Source organism: Hypanus sabinus, chromosome 6 (assembly GCF_030144855.1).
Source record: "Hypanus sabinus isolate sHypSab1 chromosome 6, sHypSab1.hap1, whole genome shotgun sequence".
NCBI lineage: Eukaryota > Metazoa > Chordata > Chondrichthyes > Myliobatiformes > Dasyatidae > Hypanus > Hypanus sabinus.
Genome location: NC_082711.1, coordinates 58,417,257 through 58,438,098, shown reverse-complemented (window position 1 = coordinate 58,438,098; position 20,842 = coordinate 58,417,257). Strand labels below are relative to the sequence as shown.

At 39.9% G+C, this 20,842-nt stretch overlaps 1 protein-coding gene across 2 annotated transcripts in view; it reads right to left on the bottom strand.

Moving 5' to 3' along the window:
- Window positions 1–20,842, bottom strand: part of abcb4 (ATP-binding cassette, sub-family B (MDR/TAP), member 4) — a 112,345-nt gene that overhangs the window by 78,822 nt on the left and 12,681 nt on the right. For both annotated transcript variants that reach the window (XM_059972223.1, XM_059972224.1), the window contains exons 4-6: window positions 12,000–12,150; window positions 4,993–5,053; window positions 4,021–4,212 (exon numbers count right to left, since the gene is read on the bottom strand). In XM_059972223.1, coding sequence (XP_059828206.1) covers window positions 4,021–4,212; window positions 4,993–5,053; window positions 12,000–12,150 — 404 coding nt within the window. The remainder of the gene's footprint in view (window positions 1–4,020; window positions 4,213–4,992; window positions 5,054–11,999; window positions 12,151–20,842) is intronic.

Genomic DNA, 20,842 nt, shown 5'->3' with positions numbered 1-20,842 from the left:
ATGGACATAGTAAATCTAAATATTTCATAATGTATAATATAAAAAAAACAGAAAAAAGAAAGAAAAAAAAACAAAAAAAAATTTATATAATGCAAAACTAACTAATCTAATCTAATAACTATAACTAATAAGTAATATAAAAGAAAGAAAAACAAACAAAAGAGAAGGAGAAAAAAAAAGTGGGCTGTTTATAATATCTCACAAAAATAAGTATTCATCAATGCCGTCACTTCCGGTCCTCTCAAAATACATAAGCTAAAAGCTAGGAAATCAAATGTACTTGGCACAGGGTCATATTACATCATATGAAAATGTTGAATAAATGGTTTCCATAACTTTTCAAATTTAATAGAAGTCTCAAAAGTACCACTTCTAATTTTTTCTAAATTTAAACATAACATAGTTTGAGAGAACCAATTAAATACAGTGGGAGGATCAATTTCTTTCCAATTCAACAATATAGATCTTCTAGCCATCAGAGTTAGAAATGCAATCATTCGACGGGCTGAAGAAGATAAATGCTGTGAATCTAACATTGGTAAACCAAAAATTGCGGTAATAGGATGAGGTTGTAAATCAATATTCAAAACCGCAGAAATAATATCAAAAATATCTTTCCAATATTTCTCCAAAAATGAACACGACCAAAACATGTGAGTTAAAGACGCAATTTCAGAATGACATCTATCACAAATAGGACTTATATGAGAGTAAAAATGAGCTAATTTATCCTTGGACATATGGGCCCTATGTACAACCTTAAATTGTATTAGTGAATGTTTGGCACATAACGATGATGTATTAACTAATTGAAGAATTCTATCCCAATTCTCACTAGAAATACTAAAACTAAGCTCTCTTTCCCAATCCTGTTTAGTCTTATAAAGGGGCTCTGAACGTATCTTCATAATTATATTATAAAGTTTTGAAATAAGCCCTTTTTGAAAAGGGTCTAATTCAAATAAACTCTCCAAAGTATCTGAAGGCACAAAATTTGGAAACGTAGAGAGTACAGAACTTAAAAAATGTCTAATCTGTAAATATCTAAAAAAATGAAATCTCGGCAAGTTATATCTGTTGGATAATTGTTCAAAAGACATGAAACAATTATCTAAAAATAAATCAGAAAATCTTAGTAATCCCTTAGTTTTCCAAGCTGAATAAGCTTGATCTATAATGGAAGGGTGAAAAAAACAATTAGATACAATAGCACTATTTAAAACGAATTGAGTCAACCCAAAAAATCTCCGAAATTGAAACCATATACGCAATGTATGTTTAACTATCGGGTTGTCAATTCGTTTCGGCAATTTAGAAAGAGCAAAAGGGAGAGAAGTCCCTAAAATAGAACCCAAAGCATAAGCTGATACCGATTTAGTTTCTAAACTCACCCAACAAGGGCCAAAAGATCCACCCCCATCTTTCAACTAGCATAACAAATATCTAATATTAGCTGCCCAATAGTAAAATCTGAAATTAGGTAATGCTAACCCGCCTTCCTTTTTTGTCTTCTGTAAATATGTTTTACCTAACCTGGGATTTTTATACTGCCATATATATGAAGAAATTTTAGAGTCAACATTAGTAAAAAAAGATTTCGGGATAAAAATTGGTATCACTTGAAAAATATATAAAAACTTAGGTAAAATAACCATCTTAATAGCATTAATCCTGCCTATTAGAGATAGAGACAAAGGTGACCACTTAGTAAACAAACCTTTAATCTGATCAATTAAGGGTAAAAAATTAAATCCAAACAAATCTTTATGGTTCTTTGTGATTTTGATCCCTAAATAAGTAAAAGAGTCATTAACTAATTTAAAGGGTAAATTTCCATAAATTGGGACCCGTTTATTTAATGGAAACAATTCACTTTTATTAAGATTTAACTTATACCCAGAAAACTCACTAAATTGAGCCAATAATGATAAAACTGCTGGAATGGATTTCTCCGGGTTAGAAATGAATAGTAATAAATCATCTGCATACAAAGATAACTTATGAATATCTGTCCCACGATTAATACCCAAAATATCCTGTGATTGTCTGATGGCAATTGCCAAAGGTTCTAAGGCAATGTTAAATAGTAATGGACTAAGAGGACATCCCTGTCTAGTGCCCCGAAATAGGCGAAAAAAGGGAGATCTTTGATTATTGGTAACCACTGAGGCTACTGGAGTATGATAAATCAATTTAATCCATGATATAAATATCGGACTAAAATTAAACTTCTCCAACACATTAAATAAGTAAGGCCATTCAACTCTGTCAAATGCTTTCTCCGCATCTAATGAAATCACGCATTCTGAAGTATCATGTGAGGGAGTATAAACAAAACTTTTCAAACAGAACAAAGAGTCGGACTTGGAGATCATCACTGAACCCTGCAGAAGTTATGAAATTGCATTTCACCAAGGTTAGTGTAAAGACAGCTGTTGCTGTGAAAGATCATTTGGGAATTAAGATGCTCTGAAGTTGCACAACATCAAAGGAGTGACTCAATGGACCTACTGGTGTTATCTCTTGCTTGTTTGTGATTTAGGTGTGTCAAGATTGATATGCTTTCAACCAGCTTTAACTGATAGTCTGTCTTGACCTCCTTCTAACCTCCTTACTACAAAAATTTGTGTTCAGGTATTTCAGTTTATAGTAACATAGAAAACTACAGCACAATGCAGGCCCTTCAGCCCACAATGCTGTGTTGAACATGTATTTACTTTAGAAATTACCTCAGGGTGCCAATAGACCTCTATTTTCCTAACCAGTTTATCTCACTAGTTATCACAAAAAGGCCGAATGCATCAGATTCCACTGTGTGAAATTTCTGCAGGAATATTCTCCAGATGAAATCATTGGCCTCCAAAAACTGTGACCATTTATCAACATGTTCTACTGTAGCATCAATCCAACAGTATAAAAAGTAGATCAAATCCAATCTGAGTGAATGCTGTCCGATCAGACTCAATAAGTAATGATAGTGTACGTCATTGATAATGTTATTAAGCAGTAAAGTATCAGAATTCCAAAAGGAGCCTGTGTAAAATTGAAGCCAATGGCAATTGATTCCAAATCTGCTTCAGCTGGAGGCATTCCATGCCATGAAAGGATATTGGTTGTTGGAGGTCAATCGCTTGAAACCCTGAGGACCCCCTTAGATACTTTTGGCACTGTTTCTCCATTATGGGGTAAAAATGTTTCAATACCATTCATAACTCCACAGATAATAACACAGTCCATGTTGTTATGTAACAAGATCTGAACAGCTTTCAGGCAGATACTGGTAAGTGACAAAGTATTTATGCCACACCATAACCATCTCCAAGGAAGGAGAATCTAATCATTGCTCCTTGCCATTTACAGGCACCAACTATCTCCAGTCCTGCTTTCGTGAGGTAACGGTGGTCACCACTGGTCAAAATTTATACAGCAGTTTAAAAAGCAAAGTGTTTGAGTCTCCAGAAACATGTGTAATAGCTTCCCTCGTGACTCCACATAGTCTTTCCACTGTACTCACTGGGCACTTCAGGATTGTAATGGAATATTAATCACATGTCCAGTTGAGTGCAGAATCAGCAACACTCAAGAAGTTCAATACCACCTACAATAAAGGTGCCCACTTGTTTGGCATTCCATCCAACATCTTAACCATCTCCTTCTTTTGCCACCAAATGGTAGAATGATATATCCATAAGTTGGATGCCATCAGCTTACTAAGGCTTGCAAGTACCCCACAGACTCAAGTTCTCCTAATTAGAAAGGAAAGGGCTGCAGGATTTATGAAAGCCAATGCCTAAATGTTTCTTCCAAGTCGTACATCATCTTGAGTGATCCCCCTACGGCTGAATACTGTAAACGCCCAACAGAAGCTCCTTTTCCAAAAGATTTGCTGCAGTTTAACAAGGAGAATCCGCTTCATAATCTCAAAGACAATTACAGATGAACATTAAAAGCTGGCGTTGCCAATAATGGCCACTTCCAATATACATTATCAATGAAAAATAACTATCAGTGATCACTTACTCTGTTAGTCGGGTGTTGATCTCTCCAATGTCATTTACATCAAACCATCCCATTTCTTGACGTAATATAGCATGAAAAAATTCCTTTCTTATCCTCTTTATCTGCCTTGCTGCTGCCAGTGACCAGAAAGCAATCTGCATAAAGGCTGCTATCAAAACACCTCCTCCTATTGCTACGTAGTAATAGGCATACCTGGAAAGAAGAAAATTGTATCAGAAGTAAATTCTGGCAGTAGGTCTGCACAACTGCAAGGGAGGCTCAATGAATCTGCTGGTGTTAACTTTTGCTTGTTTTTGAATCTGCTGTTTTCAGTTTAAATATAGATGTGCCAAAGCTGAAGAAGTTCAAAGCCATTAATCAACAATTAGATTTCTGTGTAGTACAGTCTCTAATGCCATCCACTCTGCAACCTGAATTGTGACATAATGAAAAGGACTTCTTGTCCTTTGTAGTATAACTCTTCTTTTATCCCATTTAAATTAATACAATTAAAATCAGATGGGTTTTATTGATAAATAAACTCAAGCAGGTTACCACCCTGATGCTAACATTGAAATTTACCTCTCCCCTTGTTAACTAACATTTGTTATGCACATTTCCTCTAAAGGGTCCTGCTTCTGGAGTGAGGGACCAACCAGGACATAATCTTATATTAGTGCTTAAAATTATCATCAATATGCTCTTTCTAAAACAATATTTAAAAAATCAAAATCAAATTTTCTTTCTAATTATACTTTTACTTTCCATTTAGATATGGCAGACTGTACCAAGTTAATAATGCATGATCCTAAAATATCTTTTTAAAATTAATATTAGAGTTGATGTGCACTGAGTAACCACAGGCACATATTAATTCTAATTAACTGTAATTCTGAAATAATTAAAAGAACTTTATGTTATCAGTCAAAGTCAAACAGAGTGATAATAGCCATTAAAACAAAATAAATATAACACTCTTAAAATGTTTAATACCTTGTCATCTGTTCCTCCAATGTTTCTGGGAAATCACCTGTGAAATTCAGTGATGAATTTTCTGGAAAGGATATTTTGCAATTAACAGCAGAAATGAAAGTCATCTTCAAATGAATATGAAGTGAGATCAACATTGAAAGAACAGAATGCACAATATTTTACAACTCGAGTATCATGGGTAAAGCACATTAATTATTGCTTATTTATTTATCAATATTATTCTTTCTCTTTTTGTACGTATTTGGACAGTTTGTTGGCTTTTGCACACTGGTTGAAAGCCCAAGTTGGTGCGGTCTTTCATTGATTCTACTATGGTTATTATTCTATTATGAATTTATTGAGTATGCCTATAAGGAAATGAATCTCAGGGTTGTACACGGTGATACATATAACTTCGATAATAAATTTACTTTGAACTGAGTAACATTACTTAAGCTTATTGAGGAAAAATGACCAAGTTCCAGGCATTGAAGGAAGCCCCTGTAAACTAGTGAGAGGCAGTCGGAGTAAAAGGAGGTGAAATTATTTTCCTTTTCTGTTTCGATTTCTTAATTTTAGCACCTCGAGAGGCTCCCTGCTCCAGCAGCAGAACATGAATAAGGTTGAAATTGGGATAGAATTATCAAAAATGTTGACATAAGTGTGATAAAAACACAGAAATACCTAGATCAAAGTAGTTTATCGTGTAGTTGGGGATCATTCAGCTGCTGGGGCTTAGGCAGGTAGTTGGGGAGCTGTTGTATTTCTTCCTATTTACAGTAGACTTCTGTGTGCTGCTGATGAATGGGCTCGAGGTTCTCAATGACGCAACCTTCATTTCACCAGTCATGTGATTTCCACAAGTAGGCATATTAATTTTTATCAAAGAGGCTTTAAGACAATGAAAGAATTATTTTCACTGTCCAGCTGCTAGCTTCATACTCTGATAGTAGTTGGGTAGAGAGTCCTTTACAGGGATCTGGTGTTGAGCTGGACTGCCCACTGGAGATAATCAAGAGTAATTAGTGCTGGGAGAGGATACTGATGTTGGTTCATTTATTTTTCCAGTGGACCGGACACAGAAATGGTGGCTTATTTCCAGTGGTTTGAGATGCCTGTTATAAACTACCCAAGTGTCAAAAGCATCCAGCAGAGAAAGGTCTTGAGCTTTAAAGCACAATTTTGCTCTTAGCTGATCCATTGATATTTTCCTAAAGCCTTCATCATTCCCCATCAGGCTGATTTGTATGCTTCTTTCTTAATTCTAACTCACACTGTGTGTCCAAATACCTTATACATACTCTAAAGAGTAAAGGCCTATTTTGGAGTCTCACAGAACATGGGTGTAAACAACCTTCCACTTATTAAAATCTCTGTCAAATGTTACACTTTGTTAGCTACTGCAGGGCCACTTTTTAAGTCCCGATCAGTCTTTTTTTAAAACAATCTGCCACATTCTCTTGGAACTCTTTGTTAATAATACTGCAAAGTCTGGTTTTGCAAAATGATCCGCGATGGGGCCTGGTGATCTAATTAAACCTATGGTCATCAACAGGGGATCAGTCACATGAGTTAAATCCAGCAGTTCTGCCAACAGGAGACATGCTAATCAAGTGAACTTCGTGAAAGCAGCATTTGATATTGATGGTATTGACAAACAATTCCTTCTTTTGTTGTTCAACTGAAATATTTAGAAGATACCTTTAAATAACATTTGGACAGGTTCATGGATAGGAAAGGTACAGAAGAAAATGAGCCAAAAGCAGGCAAATGGGACTAGCTCAGCTAGGCACCTTGGTTGATATGTACGAGTTGAGTCACATGGCTTGTTTCTGTGCTGCATGACTCCATGTTTCTAAAACAATTAGAAAAAAAAAGGTAAAAATACTTGGGGCCTGTGATCCACGAGTCATAGGCCTCCACAATATGCTAGATTGGGAGAAGTGGAAGGGAAATCGCTACACTCCCTGGAAGGTAGAAGGAATGTTTGGCTTCCTAGATGCTGGGAAGGGGAGAGGTACGAGGTGTTGCATCTTCTAGACTTCCATGGGGATAGTTTAGGAAAATGGAGCTGAGAGAGAAAATTAGCCATGATCTGGATGAACAACGGGCAGAACTGATGAGCCATTTAGATCATTTCTGATCTTAATTTTTATGTTCTTATTACGTCAAAAAATCTTCCAACATCGCTTATTGTTAGAAAGGTTAAGAATTACAGGAAGAACATAGGAGAGTAAGGTAAAAATGAATATCAGTTTGAGTGAATGATGAAGCAGTCCTGAATGGGTTGAAAAGCCTAATTCTATTCCTATATATTATGATTATACAGCTGCAGTAATTTTGGATTTCCACTCCCATTGTACCATTGTACAAATTCCATTTGCTGACTGTGGGAATTTACCTTTCCCTGATTTGCTAAATATGGCTTTATATTGTCATTACATAGTTAGGTTGTATCTTTAACTTTATACAGCTGCAGTAATCTGCATAATTGATGACTTACCTTTTTGAGAACTTGCCAATTTTATTCTGTTGAACTAAGTGGATTGTATGGAATAACGTAGCTGATTTTGTAGCGCAATTAAAAATTGGCAGGTATGACATTGTGTGGATCACTGAGTTGGGGCTGAGAGAAGATCACAGTTGGGAGCTTAACATCCAAGGATACATATTGTTTCGGAAAGATAGGCAGGTAGGCAGAAGGGGTGGGATGGCTCTGCTGGGAAAAATTGAAATCAAATCCTCAGAAAGAAGGGACATAGGATTGGAAGGTGTAAAATCCTTGTGGGTAGAGTTAAAAAACTGCAAGGGTGAGAAAATCCTGATAAGTGTTACATATAGGTCTCCAAACAGTAGCCAGGTTGTGAGGTAAAAAAAACAGGAGATAGAAACAGCATGCAAAATGCACAATGTTATGATAATCATGGGGGATTTCAATATGCAGGTAAGATTGAGAAAATCAGGTTGGTGCTGGATCCCAAGAGAACAAATTTGAAGATTGCCTTTTGAGATGTAGAGGGGGATACAACAGGGTCTTTTAAGAGACTCTTGGATAGGTACATGGAGCTTAGAAAAATAGAGGGCTATGGGTGACCCTAGGTAATTTCTAAAGTACATATTCAGCACAGTATTGTGGTCTGAGGGCTTGTACTGTGCTGAAGGTTTTCTATGTTTCAATGAGATGGATTTTCAGAGCAGCTTGAACTCACTCCAGAAAAAGAAATTCTGGTTTGAGTGTTGTATAATTAATCAGATTTGATTATGGACTTTAAGATGAAGGAATCCTTAGGAGGCAATGATCAAAATATGAGTGAATTTACCCTGCAGTTCGAGAGGGATAAGCTAAAGTCAAATATATCAGTGTCACAGTGGAATAAAGATAACTACAGAGGCAGGAGAGAGGAGCTGGCCAAAGATGATTGGAAGGGGACACTGGCAGGGATGACAGCAGAATAACAATATCTGGAGATACAGGGAACAATTTGGATGGCACAGGATAGATTCAACCCAAAGAAGTAGTATTCTAAAGGGTGGAGGTGGCAACCATGGCTGACAACAGAAGTCAAAGACAGCATAAAAGCATATACTACTGGGAAACGTCTAAAAACCAACAGAAAGCAATTAAAAAAACAAGGAAAGATATGAATGTAAACTAATTAATAATATAGAAGATGATACCAAAAGTTTTTTCAGATATATAGAGTAAAAGAGAGGCAAGAGTAAATACTGGACTACTGGAAAATGATGATGGAAAGTGGAAAAGAAATGGTAGTTGAACACAATAAGCATTTTGTGTCAGTGTTCAACTGTGGAAGACACCAGCAGTCTGTCAGAAATTCGAGTGCCGAGGGCAGAAGGGAGGGTACTTGGAAAGCTGAAAGGTCTGAATGCAGGTAATTCAACTGGATCAGCTAACCCCACATCTAGCTGAAGAGACTGTGGAAGTATTAGACAGATAGACAGACAGGCAGACATACTCTATTGATCCGGAGGAAAATTGGGGTTTGTTACACTCGCACTAACCAAGAATAGTGTGGAAATATAGCAATATAAACACCATAAATAATTAAATAATAATAAGTAAATTATTCCAAGAGGAAATTAGCCAGGACCAGCCTATTGGCTCAGGATGTCTGACTCTCTGAGGGAGGAGTTGTAAAGTTTGATGGCCACTGGCAGAAATGATTTCCTATGACGCTCAGTGTTGCATCTCGGTGGAATGATTAACTGGCTGAATGTACTCCTGTGCCTAACCAGTACATTATGGCGTGGATGGGAGACATTTTCCAAGATGGCATGCAACTTGGACAGCATCCTCTTTTCAGACACCACTGTCAGAGAGTCCAGTTCTGCCCCCACAACACCACTGGCCTTACGAATGAGTTAGTGGATTCTGTTGGTGTCTGCTACCCTCAGCCTGCTGCCCCAGCACACAACAACAAACATGATAGCACTGGCCACCATGGACTCGTAGATCATCCTCAGCATTGTCCGGCAGATGTAAAAGGACTTCAGTCTCCTCAGGAAATAGAGACGGCTCTGACCTTTCTTGTAGACAGCCTCTGTGTTCTTTGACCAGTCCAGTTTATTGTCCATTCGTATCCCCAGGTATTTGTAATCCTCCACTATGTCCACACTGACCCCTTGGATGGAAACAGGGGTCACCGGTGCCTTAGCCCTTCTCAAGTCCACCACCAGCTTCTTAGTCTTTTTCACATTAAGCTGCAGATGATTCTGCTTGCACCACGTGACAAAGTTTCCCACCGTAGCCCTGTACTCAGCCTCATCTCCCTTGCTGGTGCATCCAACTATGGCAGAGTCATCAGAAAACTTCTGAAGATGGCAAGACTCTGTGCAGTAGTTGAAGTTTGAGGTGTAGATGGTGAAGAGAAAGGGAGACAAGACAGTCCCCTGTGGATCCCCAGTGCTGCTGACTACTCTGTCTGACACACAGTGTTGCAAGAGCATGTACTGTGGTCTACCACAGTACGTGCTCTTTCACATAGTGATCTTTCAAGAAAGATCTTTATTTCTCATTATATGTCAATGATTTGAACGATGGAATTGATGGCTTTGTGGCTAATTTTACAGATGGTGCAAAGATAAGTGGAGGGGCAGGTAGTGTCGAGGACAGGAATCTACAAAAGGACCTGAACAGTGGAATAAGTCCTAGGGAAGTGTATAGGCATGCCTTTGAATCAAAGGAATATTTTCTAAACTGGGAGCAAATTTTTTAAAAAATCAGAGTTGCAAAGGGTCTTGGGTGTTCTCGTGCAGAATTCACTAAAGTTTACCTTGCAGGATGATTTGGTAGTAAGGAAGGCTAAAGCAATTTCAGCATGAATTTCAAGAGGAATAGAATATAAAAGCAAGAATGTTATGTTGAGGCTTTATAAGGCACTGGAGAAGCCTCACTTGGAGTACATGAGAGCAGATTTGGGCCTCTTGTCTTAGAACAGAGGTGAGGAGGAATTCCTTTAGCCAGAGGGAGCTGAATCTGTGGAACACATTGTCACAGACAGCTGTGGAGGCCAAGTTATTAGGTATATATAAAGCCGAGGTTCATGATTAGTAAGGGTATCAAAGATTACGGGGAGAAGGCAGGAGAATGAGGTTGTGGAGAATAATAAACCAGCTATGATAGAATGGTGGACCAGATGCAATGGACTGAATGGCCTATTTCTGCTCCTGTGTCTTTTAGTCTATGGATTATAAATCAGTGGGTTCTGTGAAGATCAATGTATTACCATCAGATTACTGCATCAAGATTTTTAATTTATCCCCATTTTTGGTTTCACAATCATGACTCCCTCTTGAGATGTTCTCATACCTGCACTGTGCTAGTTCCTGCGATGATTGTTTAGCATGACAAAAGCTCAGTGCTGAGAAGTGGTGCTGATACGGAAAATTTTCACAGGTCAATGTCATTGAAATATCTTACGTCAATTTCTACTGATGAATGTTCATGTGATTCGAATGATCCTCTATGGTGATATTGAAAGGAAATGCTAGAAGAAAAGAAACCACTTTCTTCCCCTTTCTATACCAGAATGTTAATGCTAGTTTGGAATTAAATCAGCCACCTCCACTCAGAATCAGGATACAAAGGGAAGGTATGAGTCATAAAAATTAAGTTGCATTATTTCCTGTCACCTTTGTTCATGTACGCATTGTGAACATGATGCAAGTATCTAATTATGTTCACATTCAAGTTTTACTTGATTGAAGTTAAAAACCGAGTCCAGAGAATGAAGCACAGTGTTTGGGTTTAATATTCCAATGTAGTGGTGTGCTGCACGCGACGCTGAAATAACGTCACGGAGTCGGTGAGCTGCAGGTGCAAAAAGAGATTTATTCAAACGTCGCGGCCTCACTTTAAAGCCTTCCTGATCCCGCCCTCCCTGGGCGGGAATGCATATTCGCGCGGGCTCTTCCCCTTGCTGGTGAAGCAGGCTTGACGCCCTCTTTGGGACCGGCCTCAATGCCGGCGCGCGCCACTTTGTGAGCCGGTTCGAGTGCGCTGGGAAGTGGGTCGCCGCACCAGCATCATTCTGAGAGTGCAGCATGATTTTGGATTCACTGTCAAAAGACTCTATGGCAATATCTTAGGGAAACTGTAGCATGATGGTAAAATTATGGCTATAGCATCCAGAGTTCTGAACCATTAATCCAAAAAAAAAACAGTTCAAATGACACAAGGGCAACTGGAGAAATTAAATTCATTTGGATATTTGGTTCTCAGCATCATAAAAAGCGTACACCAAGAGGCTGCTTTTCTCTCAGAGGTTAATACCAGCAACAGAAATAAGTATGTCCTGTTGTGCATAAAAGGATACATTTTACTGTACAACATCTGAAATAGTTCTGTGTTATCTCTTACATCTGGAAAGTCACAACTATAAATGACTTTTTTATCTACAGAAAAATGCATATTCAGTCTTTTCCCCATTTCCTGCCCAAAACCCTACGAATGTTTTAAATTATTCAGATTACTGTGGTTTCCAAGTAAAAGCTGCATATTTACTTACTTGTTAAATTTTGCATAAGTCCATGATCAACAAAGCTGTCAGTCATATCTCCAAACACTATGATCATGAGAGGTAAGCCAACTCCATGAACTATGGCACTAATGCTACCCAGCACCATCAACAGCTTGTCTTTACCATCCGCATAGCGAAACTAGATAAGAATAATGTATAAATCCTGTCATTAATTTTGAAGGAAATGTTACAATCTTATCAAAATAAGACAGATATATATTCATAAACAGAAGACATTCAGATGCTGGGAATCCAGAGCAAAACACACACACACACTCACACTCACACACACACACACACACACTCACTCACTCACTCACTCACTCAGTGCTGGAGGATCTCAGCAGATCAGGCAGCATCTGTGCAGAGGAGTAAAGAGTCGATGTTTCGAGCTGAGAACCTTCATCAGGGCTGGAAAGGAAAGAGGAAGAAACTAGAATAAGAAGGTGGGGGAAGGAGCACAAGCTGGTAAGTGATAGGTGACACCCAGGTGAGGGGGAAAGTGGGTGGATCAGGGAGGGATAATGAAGTGGGAACCTGGGAGGTGATACACTGGGCTAAAAAAGGAGGAATCTGAGAGAAAAGGAGAGTGGACTGTGAGAGAAAGAGAAGGAGGAGCATCACCTGAGGGAGGTTATAGGTAGGTGAGAAGAGAAGGGAGCTAGAATGGGGAGAAAAAGGGAGCAGGGTGGGGGGGGGGGATCAAAATTACCAGCAATTAGTGAAATTAATATTCATGCCATCAGATTAGAGGCTATGGAGACACAGTATGAAGTGTTATTCCTCCAACCTAAATAAAGGCCTCATCGTGGCAGTAGAGGAGGCCATGGACTGACATGTTGAAATGGGAAGTGGAATTAAAGTGCATGGCCACTGCAAAACCCCACCTTTTGTACAGAGAGCGCAAAAATGTTTGATAAAGCAGTCCCCCAACCTACATCGTGTCTCACTGATGTAGAGGAGGCTGCACCAGGAGCACCAGATGCTCTGACAGGCTCTCAGGTAAAATGTTGCCTCGCCTGGAAGAATCATTTAGAATGATGGTTAGGGAGATGGTTTAGGGGAAGTTATAGTACTTGTCCTGCTTATAAGTGTAAGTGCCAGAAGGGAGATCAGCAGGGAGGGTTGAATGAATAAAGTAGTCATGTAGAGAGTAATCTCTATGGAATGTGGTGAGTTGGGGTGGGGTGGAAGAGGGGAAAATGTTCTTTGTGATAGGATCCTGTTGAAGAAGGTGGAAGTTGTGGAGAATGGTTTGCTGAATATGGAGGCTTGTGGGGTGCAGGGCAAGGACAAGAGGAATATCATCCCTTTTATTGAGGTTTGAAGGTAGGGCAAGGGCAGAAGTCTGGGAAATGGAGGAGACACAGGTGAAAGCAGCATCAATGGTAGAGGAAGGGAAACCCTGTTCTTTGAAGAACATCTTAGGTGTTCTGGAATGGAAAGCTTTGTCCTGGGAAGAGATGTGGTGGAGATGAAGGAAATGAGAAAAGAAAATAACATATTTGCAAGTTACAGGGTGAGAAGAGGTGTAGTCAAGATAGCTATGAGAGTCAATACATCTATAAAGGATAGAAGTTGGCAGTCTGTGTCTCCAGACACTGTCCACTGGATATACTCTACATTTAGTTGGGTTTTTTTCATTTCATTCATTTTTTTCAAAAATGGCTAAGAATTCAAAATAATTAGTAGTTACGTCATCAGACTTACATGACCATATTAAAAGCTTTTACCGAATTCCAAACATTCCCTAGGCAGTTTACCAGATTTGGTGACTAATGAAAGGAGAAAAACATATGGATATTGAACATCATAGAACATTGAACAGCAAAGGAACAGGCCCTTCAGCCCATCACATTGTGCCAGACTAATTAAACTAATGCTATCTAACTCAACTAATCCCTACTGCCTGCATAAGGTCCATATCCCTCCAGTCTTTGCATATTCATGTGCATATCTGACAACATATGAAGTATCTTTACGTAGATAACATTAGCCCAGGCACCCACTACTGTGCAAAAAAAACATGTCATGCACACCTTCTTTTAAACATTTCCCCCTCTCACCTCAAATGCATACCCTCTAGTACTGGTTATTTAAATCCCAGGAAGACCCTCTGAAATTTATAGAATTCTAAATTAAGTCTCCCCTCAACCTCTGCTCCTCCTGAGAGAAAGTCTTTAGTTTGTTCACTCTCTCCTTAAAGCACCTTATCGTGCACCTTGACCCAGATTTATAAAATACAAGGTTTAATTAGCCTTCTTTATGGTTTTACCACAGCTCACAATTTCAGTGAATTATTTATTTCAGTCAAAAGGTCTGTCTGTCATCTATGTACTTCAACTGCTTAGAAAATGGGCCCATTTCAACCTTTCTTTCCCATGGACATCATGCAAGAACAAAATGATTTTTCCTACTGAAATCACACCAGTCTGAAAATTGGGCCAACAATTCCCCGAGCACAATTCATCCTTTGTATTTCACACAAATGCTAACATCTTCAAAGTGTGCAATGCCCATTAAATGCTTATCAACAGTTATTGGGTTAATAGACTGTTATCTTTGTTATTGACTGACTAAAATAAAGATTACATCATGTCATCATATTGCCTGACTTTATCCAATATATTAGGAGTCCTAGTACCAGTACAGATGAACATAGATCATAACGTCTGTACACTGATAGAAGCAGAGCACCTTCTCAGAGCTCCCCTCACTTAAAATTGTTTGTGGGAATTCAGAATTCTGGTGCAACCTCAAAGAAATGATTGAAATTCACCAGATACACCCCAAAGATATACATGTGTTGGTAAAAGCGAAATGTTCAAGGAATATGTGGGACAGTATGGCTCAGGTGGTGCAGAATGATACGTGGGCAACTAGCAGGAATGCCAGTAACAAGAACAGTATCATTTCTTTTTGGGGGAAGTGAGACCAGACAGGGAATGAAAATGTCAGTGGGTTCAGAGAGCTGATGAGCTGCCACAGATGATGCCCAGTGTAAATATTCTCAAAGTTGTCATAACCAGGGAGGCAATGGGGACAAGCTCTCCATTATACATGGGGAGTATTAAATACTCCCAATGGCATCCACCTCAAGTAGCCTCTGACAACCAAGTCCAGCTCCTGGCCTTTGTGTGTGGCTTAGCTACTAAGCCTGGCCGAACCATTTCTATTGACAGGAAAAGGGCAAAGGCGGGTTACTGTCACCTTGAAACCAGTCGCTTCAGGCAGATGGGGCTCATCAGCTGTGGTTGGCAGCTCGTCCAGGTGAAGGAAACTCTGATCTGAAACCTCCGCTGCCTTGCAGCTATTCCCACTCACAGGGAAGGCTTTCCCAAGAGAAAGCCTTAAACCCCAAGAGAAAAAATATCCGAAACTGGAGTCCCTAACACTGCCCTACATTGAGTTCAACTCCTGCGACACTGCTGGTACCAAACTGTATCAGTCTCTGCCGTTCCTTCGGGTTCGTCAGTTGCGTAGAGAAGGGGAGCTTGCTACATGACCAACAGCTCGCTCTCCATATCATACTGCCCAGGCTTGCATATCTAGACAGCTAGGAATCAAAAGCCATGGTCAAACTCTGACCAACGGAGGCCTCAGAATCGGACTCAAAAACATCAAGCATATGAGGAATACTCAGGGTTGGACAATCCAGGGAAGGATGACACAATCTTCTTGTACTTTGAAATGAATGCTGGTCGATGATCAGTAATAAAAAAAAAATCAGAATAAAAAGATAGTGAGAAAACAGCTGGGAAGGGATCCAAGTTACAGCAGAGCATCCAGCTATGTAACATCAATGGTAAGGCAGGCCAAGGAAAAGAAGAAATTGCTCATAGTGTCTGCAGGCAGCCTGCTGCCCAGCCTGAACGGGGAGTGGACGCAAATGAGCTGGGCCCTTTCAGTGGCTGGGCCAGCCATCAAAAGTACAGTCTGGGAGGGGTGCCACTGAGGGGAGGGCTTTGCAGCTATTCAAATAGGAACCACCCCAAACCCTCTTTCAAAAGGGACTGAGACACTTGTCAGATTCTTCTGACAATCTTTTAAGGCACAGGGTCTGAAACATTGCCTGTAAACCTGAAATTAAGTTACCTCACTTGTGACCCTGTCCACAGAGTAATTACTGATAGCCACTGCTAATGTTTTTAGTTATCAGAGATTGAATGAGTGAAGACAAGGATGTGATTAAACTGCAGTGAGCCAGCAGGGAAGGAGGCAACAAGCATACGAATGGCAAAGTTGGATTGTAAAGACAGGTTGATATTGAGAGAGCAAAAGTAGTCAAGAAGAGCATTTCAACAAGCTTCTGAAACGTTTTATTGCCATGTCTGCTTAGTGTCTTGTAGATAGCCTGTTGGGAATGATAGTGTAGATGCAAAGATGAGGCTGAGGATGAACCCAAGTGCAGGACACAGGTGTGGAGGCAGAGACATGAGGCGTTAGCACAGTCGCGAACAGGAAACCAGTATCCAGGAGAGTCTTTACACAGAGACAAGGTTACGTATAGTATCCAGGAAATGATGCGGAGCTTAGAATTGAAAATCCTAAGGAATCAGGAAACGAGGTTTACTCGCACTAGAGTCGACCAACGAACTGGCAAAGCGTGGCTGTGACGCCTGAGTTTTATCCCATGTTCGCTATGGGAGCCAGGTGTGCTGTAAGTAGTGGAACTGGGAATGATTGGAAATCAGACGAAGGGATTAAGGCCCAATTAAGGAGGTAATAGCAAGATGGGGAATTGTCAGACGGGACCATGACAGTGGGTCCACATGATAGGCTAGTAATTGTGGAGGGGATCCAAAGGGAAGGGCACTTGTGCTGCCCGACATAATTAGATCCTTCTTAAAGACTGGCTTCCTGGGACAGATTTCTGTCCAGGGGCCAAGTGGAGGGCATGTTAGGGAGTATTCTGTAGCTATGTGAATCCAGCAGATATTAATTCAAATAAGAACAAGTCTTCAGTTCCTAATGTAAACTGTAAATTGTAATCAATAAATTGAAGTTTAAAGCACACCTTTCCAAATAAACAATACTGTCTGTGGAGCAGAGACTGGCCCACAGACTAGGAGATTTGGTTTGCAAATTGAAGTGGCCATGAGACATTCTCTTATGCAAATTAAGACAACAGGTTAAGTTAATGGGGCCTGCATTACACCAGGCAACATGGCTAAGTTCAAAGAAACTTGCAGACCAGATTGATATTATCACTTAGTACACCAAACAGCTGATATATCAATAGGATATTTGTGTAATTGGAAAAATCAATAAACATTAATTTTGGGTTTTTGGTGTCTCTGTCCCCCAAAAATTCTAGAAAATCTGTGTGAATTACTTTGTCCCAGCAAAGGCATTCAGCGATGTCTCCCACTGTAGATATGCAGTCAAATGAAGCACAGTCAACACAAAGTATTGAAGTAAACAATGTCTTATAACTGTTGAAATTGTATTGAATCACCTACCATTACCTTTGACCTTGAGTATAAAAATGCGATAATATTTTGAATCTGTGGGACTATACCGACAGTATCTCCAGAAAAATGCCTGCTTATTACGATAAATAAAAACTTCTGTAACACCAGCATCTCTCCAGCAACTTTGATCACAGTTACAACAGGTATTTAGTGGGAAACATTGGTCTCCTTAAAGGTAGCTCAGTAATCTATGTATAGAACTTGTGAAATGGGTAAGGTCTTCAATGAATACTCCTCATGGAGAAGGCCTTGAAGCTAGAGCAAACAGGTAAGGGAGCTATGATATCCTGGAGCATATCAACATTACAATGGAAGAGGTCAGGAGCTCCTGAAATGCATTTAGGTGAATAGCTCATGCAGCCTGGCCAGTGAATATTATGGAAAGCAAGGGATGGGATTGTGGACCATCCAAAAATGAGATACTGGAGGACTAATGTTGTGACTTTAGGTAGGGATGAGACAAAGAACTACAAGCTGGTGAGTCTTACCTCAGTGGTGGAAAAGTTATTAGAAAGGACTCTGAAAGACAGGATACACCTTGCCAGTTGCTGGCCTAGAAGGCCAGAATGGTTGGGATCAGGGATGAGCTGAACAGAACTGGACAGAAGCTTGGTGCAAGGAATCAGTCAGTGATGGTAGAGGGCTGTTTTTCCAGACTGGAAGCCTGTGACAGTGCTCTTATAGGTATCAGTACGTGGTCCTCTGTTGTTCCTCACTCTTATTAATGATTTGCATGCGAATATTGACAAGATGTTAAGCAAGTTTGTGCATGACAAAAAATTGGTGGCATATTGCACAGTGAAGAAAGTTGTCTAAGTTTACAACAGGATTTAGATGAACTGGGAAAGAAGCCATATCAGAATTAGAATCAGACTTTAATCGCCAAGTACCTGTGCACATATAAGGAATTTACTTCCGGCAGGTGTTGTCTCTCTGCTCATAACAATAATAATGATAACTATAAATGAAAATATAGATTATACATACAAGTAGTGCGATCCAAGTAATAGTTAGCCGACAGTTAACCGGCAGTTAACTGTTCAGCAAAGTGATCGCAGTAGGGAAAAAACTTCTCCAGTGCCTATTAGTCTTAGCCTGGAGGGATCTGAAGCGCCTACCAGACGGAAGCAGTTCAAACAGTCCATGCGCAGGATGGAAGGAGTCCTTTATGATGTTCCCCGCCCTCTTCTTCAACCTGGAAGAGTACAGACCCACAATAGAGGGCAGGGAGGCTCCAATGATGTGCTCGGCAGTCCTCACTGTGCGCTGTAGTCTGGTTCTATCCTGCTTGGTGGCGGCTCCAAACCACACAGTGATGGAGGTGCACAGGACAGACTCAATGACTGCAATGTAGAACTGCAGCAGCAATTCCTGAGGCAGATCATATTTCCTCAAGAGCCGCAGGAAGTACATCTGCTGCTGGGCTTTCTTCAGGATGGAGCTGATGTTCTGCTCCCACTTCAGATCCTGAGAGATGGTGGTTCCCAGGAACCTGAAGTTCTCCACCGTGGACACAGGGCTGCCGAGGACTGTGAGGGGGGACATAACGGGGGGATATCTCCTGAAATCCACTATCATCTCCTTTGTCTTGAGCGTGTTCAGCTCCAGATTGTTCCGACTGCACCAGAGCGCCAGTTGGTCCACCTGCTGTCGATATGCAGACTCATCACTGTTCTGGATGAGTCCGATGACGGTGGTATCGTCTGCAAACTTCAAAAGCTTCACTTAGGGGTTGGAGGAGGTGCAGTCATTGGTGTAGAGGGTGAACAGCAGTGGAGAGAGGACACACCCCTGGGGGTGTTGGTGATTCGAGTATCCGAGGTGACCTGTCCCATCCTTACAGATCCTTATATGAAATGACAGATGAAATTAAGTCATATAGTGTAAAGTGATACACCTTGGGAAGTTAAACTATGGCAGATCATACCTTCTGAAAGGCAAGCCATGGGGAGTGTTGGAGAATAGAGAAACTTTGAGATAGAAGTATACATTCCCTAAAAGTGGCAACACAGGTAGACAGAAAGGCAAAGAAGCTCTCCAGCTTATGCCATGCTTCTTTTTATCAGTTTGCTCATTGAATACAAGAGCTGGGACAAGACATTACAGTCATAAACTACTGGTTAAGCCACACAGAGTACTCTGTAAATTCCTGGTCACAATATTACAGTAAAGACGTGATTAAGGTTGAGAGGACACAGAGAAGATTCGTAAGGACATTTGTCTCAATTGTAGGTCTCAAGTTGTCAGAAGAGACATGATAGGCTAGGTCTTTTCCGTAAAGCAAATTAGGATGGGGGTTGACAAGCTGAGATACAGTATATAAAATTATGAAGCATAGGTAGGATCAATAGCCATAGTGTGTTTCCCATGGTAGGAATGTCTAAAACTTGAGGGGATGAGTTTCAGATGAAAGGGAAATTGTGTAAAGGGGAACTAAAGGGTGAATTTTTCAATACAGTGCAGTTGGTATCTGAAATGAGAGCAAGGCCTAGAAGGGTATGGTGCCAATGCAATACTATAGATAGGCTTTCTGGTCAGTATAGATGCACTGTGTCAAAGGGCCTGTTTCTGAGTTGTACAAGTATGAATTCATATAATTCTTCAAACTTAAACCTAAATAATTTATTTATATCCATAAATCTTTTTCCGCCGGTATTTTGAATCCTTCCACAATCAGAACCCAAATTCCTATTATGTCTGTCTAAAGGAAAGGGTCTCTCTCACTTCACTTCCGATTATATTTTTAAACTTCCTGCAAACTATCATTTTTCCTTCCAGAGCATTGATTGCTGAAAATGCTTTCACAATTTGAGCATAATTTATCTTTAATATGTTTGGAGAACTTGAGGTAAATGTAACAGTGAACTTGCTTCCATAGAAGTGATTCATGAACCTTTTTCGGATACAGCCCCCATGACTCCCAGTGGCCTCCTTTCCCTTTCCAACCATTACATAAAAACTATAAAGAATTTTGATTTACAATGCGTAGTGAAAGAAAATAGGAACTTTCTAATAGGAAAATTCTAATCTATTTAAAGCTACAACTAAAATTATTTCTTTATTCAGTTACAGTAAAAAAACAATTTTCAGCAACAATTTTAGAGTGTACATTAATATTCCAACTATTCACTATTTTGCATTTTCACCTCTCAATGAGATGGATGAGGTTAGTGCAGTGAGATCAGCTTCTCAACATCAAGCTGAATGTCACTCAGGAGTCTCAGATCTCCACGTTCAGTAATTTCTCTTCTTTTTCTCCTTTTTCAAAGGAGTTGGGCAATGACACTGAAACTGTACTCCACTAAATATGATGTTGGCAAGGCAATAAAGAATAATCTGAGCTTTTTCCTCAGTGCA